General features: G+C 40.5%; 1 protein-coding gene across 28 annotated transcripts in view; it reads right to left on the bottom strand.

The window, feature by feature from the left end:
- The window catches only part of LOC310685387 (uncharacterized protein), a 113,445-nt gene that overhangs the window by 30,655 nt on the left and 64,711 nt on the right, over positions 1-18,079 (bottom strand). For 6 of the 28 annotated variants that reach the window (XR_014515162.1, XM_083457668.1, XM_083457666.1 and 3 more), the window contains exon 3: positions 2,868-2,907. The exons of 3 other annotated variants lie outside the window; for them this stretch is intronic. Coding sequence is in view for 5 of the 25 variants with exons in the window: in XM_083457668.1 (XP_083313794.1) it covers positions 2,868-2,907 (40 nt within the window). In the remaining 20 variants the exon portion in view is untranslated. Of the gene's footprint in view, positions 1-2,849; positions 2,908-4,632; positions 4,693-4,779; positions 4,795-5,363; positions 6,509-6,669; positions 9,721-9,842; positions 12,950-13,069; positions 15,163-15,331; positions 15,584-18,079 lie in introns of those variants that run through there. 19 more of the 28 variants (XR_014515171.1, XR_014515172.1, XR_014515178.1 and 16 more) reach the window with 10 other exon arrangements.

The following is an 18,079-nucleotide window of genomic DNA, read 5'->3' as shown; positions in this document are numbered from 1 at the left end:
ATCCCCAAAGTTTATTCACCCAAGAGTAAAAGCCATTTCAGTATCCAGCCCAATCTAAATTGTATAGAGATCTAAGGAGGTGAAAGGTGGGACCAGGTGGATCCAACAGAAAGGGAGGGGCCAGAGAATGCACTCTCAGTCTCTCCTGCACACAATTGAAACTGCAAGGGGGTTTCATGCTTGAACAGGGCTATAAGAGTGGCAGAAAGTGGCCATTCCCAGGTAAAATCTCTCTTGAAAAAGATTCAAAAAGGTGCCTACAGGAGACTCCGTGCTTCACATGAAGGGTGTTCACATGTTACATTCCATGAGAGTACAATCAAGGCGTCTGTGTAAACAAGTTGTAGATCTGTACACTCATACAGTAATTCACATGTAGCATTCAATCAGGGTACAGTCTCTGTAGGTAGTAGCTGAGCTGTACAAATCAACAAGTGTACACTTTTCCACACAAACACTTCTACCTGTGAAGAGACAGCTTGTGCTTGTGTTCAGAGTAATGTGTGAACACACCTTCAATCACCCTCCAATCTATGGAGGTTGAAGAGAAAAACAAGTGGTGCTGTCTGAATTAGGGTTGTTCTCATTGCCCCCTCACACGTTTGCTACGTACAGTGTGACTGTGTGTGTGGTGTGCAGTCACCTGAGCTCCAAGCATGCCGCCTGACCTTACCAGAGAACTAGGCCAATGTGAATGCTAGAAAATCTTACACATAATTCCAATCTCAGGTGCCCTGCCAAATATTTTTCCATAACGGTTGGCAAGTATACAGAAACAATCAGCATATCATTTAACATAAAGCAGAGGGAGACTTGCAGAGATGTTTATTCAGAGGTGCTTTTAGGGAGATACGCTCCTTAAGTATGCTCCTACTGGGCTCACAGTCTCCTTATCTCCCATCTTGTCAATTGCACTGACAAGTGAGGATCCAGGAGAGCTCCCATAAGCTCCTTTGTACCTTTCGCAGCTCTTCCCCAAGCTGAATGCTCTGCTCAGGCGGACCACCCACAGACACAGACATCACTTTCCACTGGCAACTTGCCAGGCAGCAAACAATCAGCCACACCACCATATTAGCCTCTGTACACACACACACACACACACACACACACACCACCCTCACATAACTCCAAACCAAAGGAGGCAAGAGCCTGCCCAGCCTTCCAGGTGATAGGTGCCACAGGTTTCTAGCAGCCTAGATGTCTACACTGGGAAGCTCCTCCTTCTTGCTTGCACTAGGCCCCACAGAAGTCTCAGATTTGCCCTTTGTGTGCCGTATGTGTGGCTTACGTATCTTAGATCAATTGAAGTGTCCTTAGTACTGGAATTTTTAGGAATGGGTGTGTTGTGGTGGAGGGCAGGCGGGCGACACTCTTCCTTGGAAGCAGCATCATTAGCATCTTGAATGGAACAAGTCATTTGACGCTAAGCCAAAAGGAAACTGCTTCCTCTCATAAAATTATAGTTTCCTGGTAGACAGAGTGTTACCCACAAGACTGCTTGCTTGCAGTCCTCCTGTTTGGAGTTCATCTGAAGCCAATTGCGCAGAGAATTCTTTCCAGCTGTGTTTGGCATTATCTCTAAACCGATCGGTGAATTTGGTCCTGCAATGATCATTAGAAAACTAAGAAAATGTAAAGCAGTTTTTGGGGACCGCCACTCATGTTACAGAAACTTTGGCCTGGCTTATACATCACACTAAGACAAACCATGGCTTGGCACAAATGTGTGATTGTGGCCTGTTTCCCCATTCACGTAGTCAGGTCCACATGAGGCCCCTTCCCATCTGGACTTACCCTGGACTTACTCCCATTTAAATGTGCCCCCCCTCCCATGGTTGGAAATTTCAAATTTGGAAAACCACACATATAAACTGGGAAAGGTCCTAGACATCATTGGACTGGGGAGGGGGGTCCACATTTTGTTCTGGTCCGGACAAGCCCTAAGAGTCAACTGCCTGTTGAACTGACTTCTGTACATGGGAGGGGAGGGGACACCATCTTGTCCTTTGCCTCAGAAAATGTCAACAGCTAACCCTGCACACTTCCTGGGCCAAGGAATTTGCTTGCTTGCTTGCTTGCTTGTTTTTTAAAAATGTGTCTATACCACTAATTCATATAAAACAGTAAGGCAGTACACAGCAAGATATAATGTAAGACATGCAACATCGTAAGAACAATACATAATAATCACTAAAATGATTGGCTAAGCATTAACTTAAAGCAGCTGCATAGGCCAAGGGGCATAAAAGTCTTTAAGAGATGCCCCAAAGTCAATAGGGAAGATGCCATTATATACCTTTCAAGGTGTGTTATAACTGGCTGCAGAGCTGGTCAAGATGTGATTATTTATTTCGCCAGTGGGAATAGAGAGTAAGGAGCACAGGTGCAATATTGAATAAAATATTTCAGGGGGGTCCAGGTAAGACCAGCCCTGCATAATCGATCACATGACACAATGCACACACACACCATTTGAATGGGGATGCCCCTCAACTTTGCATGGGCCTGACCCCCTCAAATATTTTATTATGGGGGCCGAAGCCTCCACGGCCCCTAGGGGTTGTGTCTCCTATGGGAAGGGCACAGCAGTTATCTGGGACTTCCTTTGAACCCAGTTTTTACTAATACCACTTATTTTAGTAGCAAAATGTTCCACCACTATCAGGTGTCGGGCTGAACCCTGAGAGAGCCCAGAATTCTGGCTTAACCTTCCCCCCAGGCCCTCCAGTACCATTTCATGTTCCTCCTTAGGCAAGCAGAGTCCAGACCTCCCATGGGCGCATGGTTATTACCTTACTGGCAGCATGGTGCCCCAACAGGACAAGAGGCTTTAAAAGCAATCCTACCCTGCCCAGGGAGTTTACCTCAAGGTTAGGATCACTTCCGTCAGCTTTCCACAGGCAACTGTCAAAAAGGAAAAAAAAGGGGGGGAGCTGTCACAAAAAACTTTTTAAAAAATATATAAAGAAGTTTTTACCTTCCTGGCTTTTTCTTATTGCTGAGAGTTAGATTTTAGTTTTATCTTTGTGGAACATAAACAAAGATTCGGTATCTCATCTGGATTAGTTTCACAGCTTTTCTTTTAATCAAAAAACTTGGTGACCTGCTTAAAATACAATCTCGGCAGAGTTTTCTTTGGCCTGTCTGCCTCTCTCTTGACTTGACACCAGCAAGATCAAGCCATGGAAGACTGTCAGCACAAGGGATATCCTTTCAAAAACAGGACACAGTTTTCTACTTTTTATTGTTAAGCATTTTTAAAAAACAAAACGTTCCTTTTCTCCCTCTGCCTTCAATATTCTGGATTTTTTTTTCATTTATACCAAGAGATGACAAGCTGGTATTGTTGGTTATTGCGAGGGAGCGGTGATTTATTCATAATTTATTGGGCTGATAAATTCATTTTAATCTGTACAAACTGTCTGTTTGAAAATAACCCAGAGCTTTTGAAAAGCACAAAGCACTCCGAGTTCAAAACTTGCCATAGACTTGTGTAAATAAAATGTACCCAGATAATTTTAGAGCAGAAACAAATCCTGACTTCAGAAATGAGCGCAGATGTTCCTTTTTGACATATACAAATCTGCAGCTTGATCATTTCGTTACATTAGGCATGGGGAACTTCTGGTTCTCCAGACGTAGTTGGACTCCACCTCCCATCAGCACCAACCACTGGCTATGCTGACTGGGCCTTATGGGAGTTCATGTTCACATCTGAAGGGCCACAGATACCTCTCAACCTGGATTTACATACATGTATGCTAGTGGCCAGCCTTAACTTTCCTTGTTGTTTGTGACAGTGAAGCCTCTCAATGAATGCCACATGCCTCACTTGGTTTCCTTGCCTAATCTGATCCTTCTAGCATCACTTTTTAATTAGAATGCCCAGTTAGTCATTTGCACATTTGGTCTACTATTACCCATGTTGATGTAACCAAGTCCATAGACTGTATGTATCTCAATAGTCTCCAGACTGTATGTATCTCAATAGTGTTGTTTTTATCCTCTGTTGGATACATGAAAGCTTTCCTCCATTGTTTCTGGAGTCTGGACTCCATCAGCATTTTAGTGTGAGATGCTCCTAATATATACCTTTTTGTATACAGTTTCCCCTAATATAATGTATTTTTTCACGTAATTTTCGCCAATCCATTTTTATGCTCACTTTACTCCATCAAATGTATATCTGTATGCATTGTTTGAGAAGTGCATTGAAAAATTCAGAGAAGTGCCATTTTGGAAGGATGGCTGTGTTTCTGTTCTCATATTGTTCCAGAAACTGTGATTTGGGTAAATTTACCTTTACATGTGATACAAATCAAATTTCTCCTCCAACCCTTATTGTAACCACTAATAATCGATGATGGAGCTGATGGGCTGGTGGTGACTGGAGCTTCTGATTCCTCCAGACTTGTACACCACCTACCAGCCACTACTGAAGCCCAGGCCATCTGCACTTCATTTCAGTAATTAAAATGGTGTCACAGAATATAACTTGCTTTGTTAACAGTTGGAGAAGACAGTTGCAAAAGTTTTAAAGTATGTAACCAAATTAGTGCCTGTAATTTAATTCAGATGGCCTGAACTGACACTGTACTACAAATTTATAGAAGGAATAAAAGTACTCACGCACAATTAAAGTGAGAGTTACTATGTTGATTATTTTCAACTGAATCAAGGCAGAAGTATCTGAAGGACAAGAGCCTTTGGTTAAGATCTTGCTGATCGCAGCCAGAGTAGTTTGGGCTCAAGAAGTGGAAAGAGTCTCTGGTTCCAGCTGGATGAGAAAGGCTATGGAAATGTCTTCAAGTTAACAGAAATGGACCAATTGGCTGGTTTGATTCACAAGAGGAATGGTATGTTTTATAATTTGTGGGAGGTGGGTGTTTGCAAATTATTGTAATGCAAATTTTTGAAAGGTAAGACCCGAAAGACATTTATTTGTGCAAAGTATTATTTGTGCATATTTTGATGTGTGTGTATATATATATATATATATGGGTGGAGAGAGTTACTCCATGCATGAAGAGCTGCACAGAATAAGGCAGGAAGGCAGGAATATTAGTCAGAAACAAATGAGCAGGAAAGAGATGAACTTGTGAAGAAAATAAAGAGGCTAATATGAGAAAATCCCCCGTGTAAGAAAATACGCTTGTGCTGATTTCAAATTGGCTCCAAAAGAAAATACTGGAGAACAGGAGGGCAGATAGAAAATACCTTCAAAAGAATATCTGGGGGCTCTAAGTGGCTGTGGAGGCAGGGGCATACACCTGTCCCACCCAAAATGTCCCCAAGTCCCTCCTTTCCCAACAAACAAGATCTGGCCGACTGCTATAAGAACATAAGGCAGAACTTCTGACCTGATTCAGCCGATTCTGATGTTGTTACGACACAGCCGTGTGGCCACATAGCCACATAACCCACCAAGATAGTCTGCTGTCTTCGGGAGCCATGGAGAATGCTGACCTGCCCCCCAGGGTCAAAGTACAATTCGAATGTGGTTGGATTTTGTACATGGAACAGGGCGAGGCGCCAACTTGACCTTTGCTTCAAGTAGCAAAATATCGGGTCAGCTCTAAGTGACTGTACCCTTGCTCTTGCAGTTGTCTGGATGAAGCTGCTGATTCACAACTACTGCAAAATCCGAGAACAAAACTCATTTTGCTGATTTGTCAGTGACTGCCTCCCATTATGGCATTTTAGTTGCATAAAAAGCAATGGAACCATCATATATATATATATAGGATCAGAAATGTGGCTTTGAGATGGGAATTGCAGTGTAAGGTTTCTCTTTCCTTTTGTTGGGAAATAGCCAGTGGCAGTTGGTTATCCTAGTAACGTCTCAGTGTTCTGAGATTCACCCAAAAAGAATGTTCATATTCCTTAGAGACTGTTAGGAGAATCAAGCAATGGAGAAAAGGTGCTGTTTTATAGATAGTGAACAGTCAATACTGAAAAGGAAAGAAAGTTCATCCCAAAATCCTCTGATACTTGTCACATTCACTTATTTATTTATTGTCCAGATAGTCCCCAGATACGTTGCAGTGTAAAATATATGGTGCATCATGGTCACTAATGCTTCAGTTGCAATATACTGTCATATGGTAGATATATTTCTACATGAGCAGAACATACAAGAGAACATGAGCATTTTTATTGGGCGTGAAGTGATAACTGAATGTTGACCTATTAGTGTGAATGTCAAAAACCAACAGTTGTGTAAATATCTTTCCATCAAGCCATCACCCTCCTACAGTTGAATGAGACATGAAACAGGAATTAAATGCTAGTATTTATTGACAGGTGGCCTTGCTCAAATGTTTTTCTGTTCCTTGATTCCTGGGAAAACATCCTGGGTCTCTTGATGGAAAATTTGCTTCAATTTCATGTTTGGTGGAAGTTTTAGAAAGGTCAGCTTTTCAGATCAAGAACAGAGAAGACCATGAAGAGGGAATTTAGTCGTGTCTCCTCTTCCGCTGCCTCTTGAGACCATGGGACCTGTGACCTGGAAAAGAGACAGAAAACACATCAATACTTAGTACGCTTAATAACCTGAATGCTCCTTCAGAAATAAATCACATTTTTATGAGTGGAGGCTGCCAACTGCCAGATTTGTTACAAAGCTGTAGCACCCCTCTAGTTTAAGTGATGCACAAAAGTCTTCACCTCTCTTTGTTTTCCCAGGCTGCCTCCTTTTTCCTCCAGATCCACCTCCATGACGTCTCTTTTGTGGCTTTCTGCGGTGGCAACGGGTCATGCTCCTGATTGGTCTGAATTTTGCCATGTCTGTTACTGTGCTTCCCCTTTGAGCTCTTGGCAACTGGAGCACCACCCGCCTTGATGGGCCTTTCAGAGGTTGTGAACTGTAGTGGCACCACTTGGCTTTCCACACCCCTCCCCTGGAAACTAGTGACCAAGTCTAACAAAGGCTGATGATGTATCAGGTCAACTCAGTTGTGATGAAATACAATGGGTGAACCCTTATATGGAGATCTGTATTCTGTCCACATGATTGACCATATAAGGGAAATTACAGTAGCACTATCATCGACTTAAGAGTCATTAACTCAGTAGATTTCACAAAAACCTCTAAGAAAAATCCTAAATGTTTTATTAAAACCCACAAAGGTTTCAAATCCTCATATTGCCCCTTCCATATGTTTTTGTCCGCCGCCAGGAAAATCATAGAAAGAAGAAATAACTTATTTTCATGGCTGACAGAAAATAGGGAATTTTCCACCTGTATTTTGGAGTTTTGAAAGGATATTAATACAAAAGGTAGTTGAGACTCTCAAGTATGGCATCCCTGAAACATTTATAGGTGGGAAAACTCCACATTTTTCAATTTAAGGTGAATTTATGTGAATTGTACACTAAGGTGGTGATGTAAAAATAATGTTGAGATTTTGTTTAAAATGCCATCCCGTGGGTGACAGAATACAGCACGAATTTTATTTAAAAACTATGTGCAAAGCCATGGAGTAAAATTTATCTGTCTTTTATGTGCCAGTATTAGACAAAGTGGGATCCATTGATTGCCAAATTCCACCTGAAGAGAGAGTCTGCCCATGCGGGCATATGTGCCTGAAGATTTACCCAACTATTTACTTGTTTGCCCAATTTATGAGGACTTATGAACAGCCTTGTCCAAATATTTAAATCTCTCAGGTGACAGATCAATGGGGTACCTGAATAATTTTTTATTATGGGACAGGTTACCTTAACATTTCTGAAAAGGTAGCTTGTTTTGTCCTTGTGTCATTTGTTATTAAATCTCCAAAAATATCCCAAAACATTTATCGTCCTTTACAATTTCTTTCCCAAAATTTCTTCTTGACTTCCCACCCCTCCTTTCCTGATGTTTTGCCTTTAGAGTTGCACCTAGAGAAAAGTTTGTGGGAATGACAAGTTAATTTCTTCAGAGGAGCAAATATTTATTTCACCCAATACCCAGTTTTAATTGTAATGTATTTTGTTTTATGTGTCTCTTGCTTTGTAATGGCTTTTGCTACACACAACAGCAGAAAAAGTCATATGTTAATACATTGTCCTGGTATTATCCCAATGCAGTGGGGGTTCAGCTAAAATATTATGCTCGGGGTATCTTGTATAGAAAGCAGGATAAAAATGTTTTAACATAGTAAGAAATTGGAGTTACAGTTTTATGAAAACAGTGTAGCCAGATACCAGATATATTTACCAGTTTTAATTTCTATTGTACCAAAACTCCAGAAACCTCAGCAAAGTGAATTTCTTTATCTAAGGGGGCTTACTTACTATGTGTATTGTCTCCCATATTTAAAAGCATTTACAAACCACATTTTTAAAAATAAAAAATAAAAATGTCTACAGCATTAAAACAATGTCATTAAAACAAAATTACAACACAAAAACCAGTAAAACAGTGGCCTAGAAGCATATAAAAGCAAGAATTTAGGGGAATTTGGAGAAATGAAGACTGTCTGATCTTATGGGTCAGGGAAAGCTTGGGTAAAAACATGTCTTTTCAAGATGTCTGAAGCGACTGATGGACAAGATGCATATTCTAAATGTCCCGGTCCCCCAAATAATATGTGCACATTTGTTCTAGTGCCACCCAGTTTTTGTGCTTAATATTTCCCACCACCACCTTAAAATACACCAGTGACAAAATCCAAAGACAATGATGAAAATAAAACTGAACTTTCTTTTTCGGTGAGATTTCCATGTTCTGGCTGTTCATTAGCAATGTGTCCTTTCTCCAAGATTGTGATTTCATTTTTCTATCTTGCTGCCTCTTCCTTCAATAACTTGAAATCAATCCATTTCAGAATGCAGGATACAAATGGAACCCCTCTATGCCATAGCTCATCCCTAGCAGTCAACAGTCCAGACTCAGCTATACAGCTGCAAATGAAACACTTTAAGTGTGTTGTAAAATACAATATACAAATGTGACACTAGATTGTGACAGTAAGCTATGGCAAATTCAATGTTATTTCGTTAAGCTTTTTTAAAAAGGCATTTTTACAGTGTTCTTTTATATGTGTGTAGATTCCACCCACATCAATCTCAACTGCTGTGGTGACCTCTCCTGTGCTCCATAGGATATTGGCAGTGCTAAAGTTTAAAAGTATTACCTGCATTCTATTACTGATAAAAAAAATTATTTTTTTTGGGGGGGGGGAGTGTAGCAAAGTTTTGACAGTTGTGAGTTTGCCCATACCTTGAGGTATTAAAGTATTAAAGAACCTGATCCTATGTGTGTCCAATCAGTAGTCACATTCCACAGTGTTCAATGGGAGCTTACTGCCAAGTAGGTGTAGAACTGTGGCCTTAGGATACAACCTTGTTTATTCAGTATTCGGGAGCATTGCAGACCTACTGCGCCACTGGACCTCTGTGCTGAAGATCACGTTTTAAAATAGAGCAACATCTCTTATTTTTGTTACCTTCCCTATTCCTTCCCACAGTATGCCCTAATGAATGAAACAGAGGCAAATAAAATGTCCAATGTTTTATTGTCAGGTGGTTTGTTCAAATTGTTTCAGCCTCCTTGATGGTGGGGAAGTCATCCTGGGTGTTTCTGAGAAGGTTTGTGTCTTTTTTGTTCTGTTTCGCAGGTGCTCCAGAGGCAAGCAGTGTGGGGAATCAGGGGATGCCAGAGACGATGAAGAGGGACTTTTATTTAGTCCTTCTTGTGTCTCCTCCTCCTCCTCCTGTGACCTCCCTTTTTACCTAGACAGAAACAGAAAACAAAGACACTGTCACTTCCTATGCCTCAGTTATGGTACAAAGCAGCCATTACTACACAGCCATTATTACATATTTTTCCAAACGTGTACTTAACAACTCCCTACCTTTCCCTTTCCTGCCACGTCGCCGTCCGCGTTTCTTTCCACCTTTGCCACCATGTCGTCGCCGACGGCGACGGCGACTGAGGCTTCTGCTCCGGCTGCGTCTGAATCTTGCCATTTCAGATGGTGTCTTTTGTCTTTCAAGCTCTTTGCAGCTGGAGCACCACCTGCTCTTGATGGGCCTTTGAGAGCTTAAGGCTTGAGCTGGCCACTGCTGGCTTTTTTATAGCCAGAAGACAATGGCCAATGACACGTTACCCAACTGTGATGTAATACAATGGGTGACCTTTGCATGCAGCCAGCCAATAACCAGGTTTGTATATATGGCCAATTTATCCAGCAAGGCAGTTTCAGCATCCACTCACCAGTCCTTGATCCCATTCCTTGATCCCCAAAAGGATCTGCATGCCTTATTACATGCTGCTTTCTAGGGATGAAAGATAAATTCAATGCTGTTCTCATTTGAAAGTGGACTTATCAAACACACACTTCACAATGTATGGACCAAAGCACAAGCATATTTTGAAATGATCACTTCTCCAAATTCTTCAGCCAAAAAACTCCATCCAGAAATCCATATACTAATTGAAAATAATATGTAAAACTGAATTATACTAAGGGAAGTTGCAAAAAAGTGTCCATTAAAGAAAAGTGCATATACATGTGTGTATATTAGGAGACATTTTCTCTAAAATGCTGATGCATTTTTATGAGAGCGGTTTAAGGGGGAAAAAATCACAAACTGATGCGGACATGTGGAGAATTGAACTTAGAACTGGGAAAAATAAGAAATGAAGAGGAACCAACATTGACAGATTAATTCATCCTTATTTTCTACAGTTGCCCACTAAAACCTCTGCAAATTATGTTCACTGATTTGGGAACAAAATGTTGTAATTTAAAAGTATGAGATGTCTTGACCAATCATCAAAAAGCATGCAGTGATTGATGAATATATGTTGCAAACAGAAGACCTCTCTCTGATCCGACCATTTGTGTAGAAAGAAAACTTTGCCAACACAAAAAATAAATGTTCATAAACTTTACTTGTGGAACTCAGTTTAAACGTAACAATACCTGTTACATTTTGTAATCTTACAAATTCCATCTACATTGCTCTAATATAATACAGTTTTACATGCGAGTACCTTAGGACTAACATGGAACAGACTTGTAGCTCAGAAATGTTTTTATTCATATATATTCTAGGTTGTCTTCTTATGGCTAGTTAAGGCAACCCTCCAATCCATGCTTTGGAGGATTAAAAAATGAGCCAAGGCAATCTCTTGGGGGAAGGACCTCAGCTCAATTGTAGATTATCTAATCCCTAGAATCTCAAGGTAGGACTGGGAACAACCCTGTCTGGAGCCTTGGAGAGGTGTTTATTTAATGTAGAGATGCTATTCGGCTCTAACTCCCAACAGCTCCAGCTAACATGACGAGTGGTCAGAGATGGGAGTTTTAATCCAAAAATATATGTATGGAGGGCCACATGTTCCTCATCCTTGCCTTAATGCTTTACTTGCTAAGATATCTGTATCATGCAGTCTGCTGTAGGATAGTGGTTAAGAGCATCAATTTTCACTTTAACTGAAATAGGTAGTCTCAAACTCTATTCTTTCCTTTTCAGCAAACATAAGGAATAATCCATGGCATTGTAATACTGAAGCTTGAGATTTGAGTCCCAGAATATTCACAAGACTTATGTTCTAGCCTGAAGGTTCAAACATTTTAAAGCTTCACTTGAGGTAGATTTTCAATCAGCAACGGAAATCCTACTGGCACCATGAGTATGTATTGGAGATAACTTGAAATGTGTTATCGCTTACATAACAGCCACATATGAAAAGGATGTGGGGTGTCAAACCATGTTTGGCCATTTTTATTAGTCAAAGCTGATTTCTCAAAGTAGATGAATGTGTGGAATTGTTTGACTGTTTGGGAAATGATTGCTTCCAAGATTATTTACATTTGGGATGTTGTTGGTTTTTTTAAAAATTGTCTTAACTATACATGAATTAGTGAAGCTACACTAATTAACACACCTTCTCCATTTTTAAGCCCATGGGTTGGTTCTGAATGCTATGTAATATTTGGTTAAGCTTAATAATGAAAAACCAGGAATGAGACTATGCCTTCATTTATCTAATATTTTAAAGGTAATAATCACAAGATGTTGTGGTATTATCTTGGGTCAATTTGCCCCATCATACCACGCTAACCCATCCAAAACCTCAGCTTGTTCCATTTGTTTCCAGCGTCTTTTCAGTTAGGCACTACCAAGGATCCTTAGCTCATTGTCTTTTGTAAAATTGGTTCAATTATGAGCCTTTGTCATCTGAGTAGCACATGTTCTCTACATGAATAGAGCTAAGAACATTAATTCATACCACTAAAACTCATGCAAACTTTGAAAGGTTTGTAAGGGTCCAGTCTATTAATAAATTTGAGAATTTATTGAAATCAAAATGAATGACTTCGCAACTCCCTTCTGTTGTGCAGAATCTGGCACCGATCACTTTGTTTGCCAAAATTATTCACATTGTCCATCACCTTTGGGTTTGGCTTGTTGCTTCAGTTTTCTGTACACCTTATACCTTGAATGTGTGCCCTGAGAGGTTAACTGATGTGATAATGCTTTTGAGATTTCCAAGTGCTATTATATTTGTAAATAAGAAAATGACAAGATAAACCTCCCACCCTCTTTCTCATTTATACCATTGGAATTTTAAATGTGTACTGGGAGCCAAGCTGACAGTTTTCAGATCACCGAGGTTTGCCCACTGCTGTTTTCTAAGAACATTACTGTAACGCCAACATCTATAATTTTGCTTTGCTGCGTACAACTTTCCCCACAAAAAGCACGGACTCAAAAAAAATGAAATGTCAGCATTTATTGACAGGTGGCAAGTTTCAAATTGTTTCAGGCTCCCTGGTTCTTGGACATTCTTTTTTTGGTTTTTGTTTCAAGGGGTGGTTTCGTTTGACTTTGTTTTTCACTGGAGGCTTTGCTGAGGTGAATAACCCGGAATCAAGGGCAGAGGACACAGCAAAGGGAGTCATTTAGTGTCTTCTTCCTCTCCCTCTTCTGCGACGACCTTTCCCCCTTCCTGGAAATAAAACATAACAAGCACCAGTTATTTAATGTGACCCATTAGACCTGTGGTATATAGTGATAATGTTAAATGTCCTAAATGGCTATGGTGTAGGGTTTGGGGATTTTTTCTTACCTCTCCTCCTCCCACGTCGCCTTCCCCGCCTCCTTCCAGATCCACTCGCTTGGCTGGCCTTTCGCCTCCTTCGGCGAGTTAGGCTCTGGCTCCGGCTGCGTTTGAATCTGGCCATTCTGATGGTGATCTTGTTCTTCCGAGCTCTTGGCAGCTGGAGCACCACCTGTCCTTGATGGGCCTTTCAGAGCTGGTGATTTGCTGGGGGCGTCTCTGTCCATTTATTAAGCCAAGCGCAGCACCTCACAAAGGCTTGTGATGTCATGCCCTCCTTTGTGATGAAACGCAGTCTGTGACCCTTACTGCCACGTAACAGTATGCTCATCTCAAGGCAGGGCAAAAGAAAGGGCAGGCAGGCAAGCAGGGTTGCACCTCAAACATTTACATACACATGGGTTTCAAATATGTGCCCCAATTTAAAGCCATTTCCCAAATAATGTAAGAAATGAAATAAAACCAGACAGAAATAATAATGGCACCGACAGTAAAAAAATAACTGAGGAACAGGGGGCGGGGGGGAAGTTGGCTAAAAACTTTAAATAGGCCCAGGCAAATCAAAAGGTCTTATAACTTGTTGCATAAAACGGAGTAACAGATGAACCTCAGGGCGGTTGGGGGTGGTGGTCACAACAGGAGCACTACCACCATGCAAATATATAGTAAAAGGTTAATAAATGTGTCCCCAGATGCATGTTTGGGTGAAAGGTTTGAAAACAGAGAAATGAAAACAATCTTTAATGACAAATCTAAAATATTGTACCCTCACCCATTTTTTAAAAAAAACATGTTTATGGACACCAGTTTTAGGGGGTGATGTTTATTTCCCATCCTTCAAATACTGTACTTTATTTGGTAATATGGATGGGAGAGAAAATTTAATGCAAGCCTCATTACTTTGCACTTCCCAAAATGATACATTAACCAAAAAGCAGCTCTTCTTAAGCATTTGTGCTTCTCTAGAAGCAATTTCTCAACCAAAAAATGTCTACCCAAATTTGCATGCAGGAGTAGTGTGTGCATTACAATTATTAGGGAAAGTAACATATAAAATGCATCGTATTAGGGTGAAACACTGCAGAAATGTGTGCATAAATAAATGTGTCCCAAAAGCAACCAATAAACAACTTGAATAAGTTAATAAATATCAGTACAAGGCATGGAAATAGGATCTGCAGGGTCCACATCACAACTGTCAGTATTCGAACTACACTTTTGGATTTTAGAGGCTTGTGTAGGGCAGGGTTGAGACACTTAGGGGAGCAGCAGTGGCTCTGGGAAATAGATTTTGAGAGGCAACACATAGTAGGGGGGCACATTTGATTTGGACTGCAGGCAATATTTTAAAAAGATAAGCACTGATCCTAGTTCTGGTCACTTCTCCTCAAACTTGATGTTTTGATAAAAAAAACACATCTGGGCATCCAAATGGGTGAGCTGTTGGACCTCCAACTTTCTTTTGTTTGACATAGTTGTCCTACATGGAAGGGCTTCCATTCCACCCCCTTTCTGTCCATCACACCGGTGTTTAACCCTTGAATCACATCCAATGTGATTTATATGAGCATCAAGCAAAACGTGTGCAGGTCTTTAGACTGTACTCTTTCTTATGAGGTCAGGAAATAATTGCATATGTTTCACCTCCCGTTTTGCCTCCAAAGTGATGCATATGGGGAATGTAAATTTGTGGTCGTCTAATCTTGCTTGCTTAGACGGCTTGCATAAATTGATTACTCTGCTTTTCCTTTTCAGCAAATCTCACCATCATTTTTAATAGATCCATTAAAACAAAAACAAAAAAGTGGAATGAAACATCAGAGATCAAAGTGATGGAATATTTAGGATGACACCAAAAACAACGGTTTTTGTTAATGAGTTTACTGACAGGCCTAGCACTGTTCCTGTAATAGGAGCACTCCTGTATCCTGCTGTCGTTCCTTGGCTCATTGATGACTTATCTGATGGGTTCCCATGTTATGGGAGATGTCACTGTGATTCACCAATGCAGAAGATGGAATTTCTAAGCAATGGAAAGGGAATCACTGGAAATCATTTTCTTCCTTTCCAGTAATAGTATACTGCACAGACGCGGACATACCCTGCAACATAAAAACAAAATCCAATGATTAAACATTAAAGTATGGTTCTTTGAAATATACTGCACAACACTCAATCAAATTAAATTGGTGTTGGATACTATTCAAAAGATTGGCAAGTTTAAGATCCCCACCTAATGGATTGTAATTGCGTGTCAAAGTTGAAATTTACCTTTCCTTTTTTTAATTGGCATTTCTACACCTGACTTGCATCTTCTGCTTCTCCCTCCGGTAGAGCCTCTACGAGTGATCCGCCTGCTGGCATATGTACTACCTCTTCGGCTTGACATTGTCCTTGATGTTTCAAGGATCCAGGAACAGACACATCATCCTTTGCTCCTCTGTGCCACAACTGTCTACTCAGATGTTACGCGGGTTTCTGAAGCACTGTACCTGATCTGCCGCTTTTATAAAATCTGTAGCTATGTCACACATGGTTGTTACAGCAACCCTTTGTTCACTGAAATATGACATAATATATATGACCATATATAGTGACTGAAGGGTATTGGTGGAAAAAAATAGAAGTAGCAGGGCTTTTCTTCAGCTGGAATTCACCGGAACTCAGTTCTGGCACCTCTCAGGTGGGTGACATTGCCATTGTAAGAACAAGGGAGGCGTTAATGGTGAGTTCTGGCACCTCTTTTCTGAGAAAAATAGCACTGAGAAGCAGTGGCCCTAACATGTAGTGTTTTCAAGAAAACAGTACTTTCCTAAACTTTGCTTAGAGTGTTCAAAGTGCACTGACTGTGAGATAAGACAAAGAGAATTTCAAAATGACATAAAGGATTGCTAATATTTTGCAACAGCCTCTCTCATTCATGACATTTTTTTCTACCTTACTTGATCTTCTTTCAACATGTTCATGCACTTGGATTTTCAACTGAAAATAACAGTCAAAGAAATGTGGACGTTTCAGTAGGGTTAGAAATTGTCCTCTCGTCCTGGACATTCCGTCTGTTACTCATAATGGCATTATTTCAGCGGCTGAAAGCCTAAACCCATTATGCAATTATTCAATTGCTTTCAGATGAGGATTGAGAGGAGTGAACTGACTACAATGCAAGGGAGTCCTAGACCAAACTCTCCTACTTTTCAGTTTAACTCCTGTAAAAATCACAGTGGGATTTCTTATTCGCAGAAAGCAAAGTTTAAATTTCAAAAGGGGGAAGGGAGAAGATATAAAATCATGGGTGCTAGAACTCATTTTATTTGTTTGTTTGCTTGCTTGCTTGCCTGATTTCATTAATTGTTTGCCATAAAAGAGTGATATTACTTAGACACACATAAATCGCATGAGAGATGCTCACCACAGCGAACATTTTACATGTGTCCGATTGGTGCACGTAAGGTGTCTGAAAAGGGGCAGGAGCAGAATTGGGTGGGCTTATGCACACTCCACCGATGTACGCAGGGGTCAGGAATGGAACCCCTATGCAAAATAGTCACCGATGTTACAAAGATATATCCCTTCTGGAAAAGTTACTGTGTTTGCATGCATTACACACACACACACACACACACACACACACACGTGTACATAAACCCACACCCACCAATGCCTTCTTGGTATGCAAACAGTTTATTATTTATTATTTATTTGTATACCACCCTTCTTCTGAAGATCACCAGGCTTTTCACAACATTAAAATACCAAATGAAAACACAATGCATAACTTGCATCTTTACATAGATTGTAAGCAGACCAAAATGTTCACATTTTAATGTATCTGCCTGGAGAGAATGTAGTTCTCAATATGTAATTTACTTGTCAACATTTATATACCTCAGGATTGTAAAATCCCTCTAAGTGGTTTACACTTTAACAAATATGCAATTTCATAAAGATCAAGTTCCCACTGTACAGCTGGCAGGCTCTAGAAAGAAGCTTCTTAGATGCAGTGCCTTTTTGTATATGGCTGCATTCAGAAAATACTTTATTCTGTTTACCCAACATTTCCCTACTTGATAATTTCCACATTTCATGTGATCTTTCACACAGCATAAAACTAATGGAATGTAGCGGATGTTTAGCGCTAATTTCCAGGCTAATTGTTTTAAAAAAACACACATCCTTTTGCAACCTTTTTAAACCAGAAAATAATGGGAGTTTTCTGATGCAATTTCCATGATAAAATTTGTGGAGGTCTTCCAGCATATAGTTCTTTCACGCCATTTAAAAGTTAATGTGACATTTTTCAATTTAAAAAGCCACAGATCCATAATGCAACAGGTAATATACAGTGTTAAAGGAAAATTAGGATCAAGGATAGAAGCACTAGCATTATATTCAGGAAAACAGTTTCATAGTACAATTGGGGAGAGCAATAATGTGAAAAAATGACTCGGGAAAGGCAAAGCTTGGCCATTTATGAGATCATGATTTCTATGCTTGTCAAAATGAGGAAGTGTGCTTCCCTCTTCACCTTATTCAGCTACCGTCAGTTACCATTCATCGCTGACCCTTCCCCTCTCCCTGCCCTCCAGTAGTGGATGTCTGAGGCCTGTCATTGCATGCAGGGAGAGTGGAACTCCCAGAAGGCAGGGGCTATTTCTGTCACATAAGGATTTGCAGATTTTTAGAACAATTTAGGCTTTAACTTCTGCGTGATGACTCATTACATCTGGGAGATTGCACAGTTGGTCAGATTTGTCTCAATGAGTTAGATTTTCTGAGCTCCCCCCGCAAACACACACACACACACACACACACACACTTGGGTCCTTGGGTCTAGGAGAAGCAGTACTGACAGCAGTGGGCTTGCCACCTTTCCCCAAATTTACTATTATAAAAGCTCCATGTCTGGAGGCTGAGTTGCCTTTCCACTGGTGTCTTGGCACTGAATACAAATGACTGGGGAATTCTCAAACAGCTACCCCCGGAAATAGGAGAGCCAATGCAGGCTGAAACCTCATCAGC

This window comes from Podarcis tiliguerta (assembly GCF_965153285.1).
Source record: "Podarcis tiliguerta genome assembly, chromosome: 9".
NCBI classification, from domain to species: Eukaryota; Metazoa; Chordata; class Lepidosauria; order Squamata; family Lacertidae; genus Podarcis; species Podarcis tiliguerta.
The sequence above is the reverse complement of the archived record's forward strand: the minus strand, read 5'-3'. Positions and strand labels throughout refer to the sequence as shown.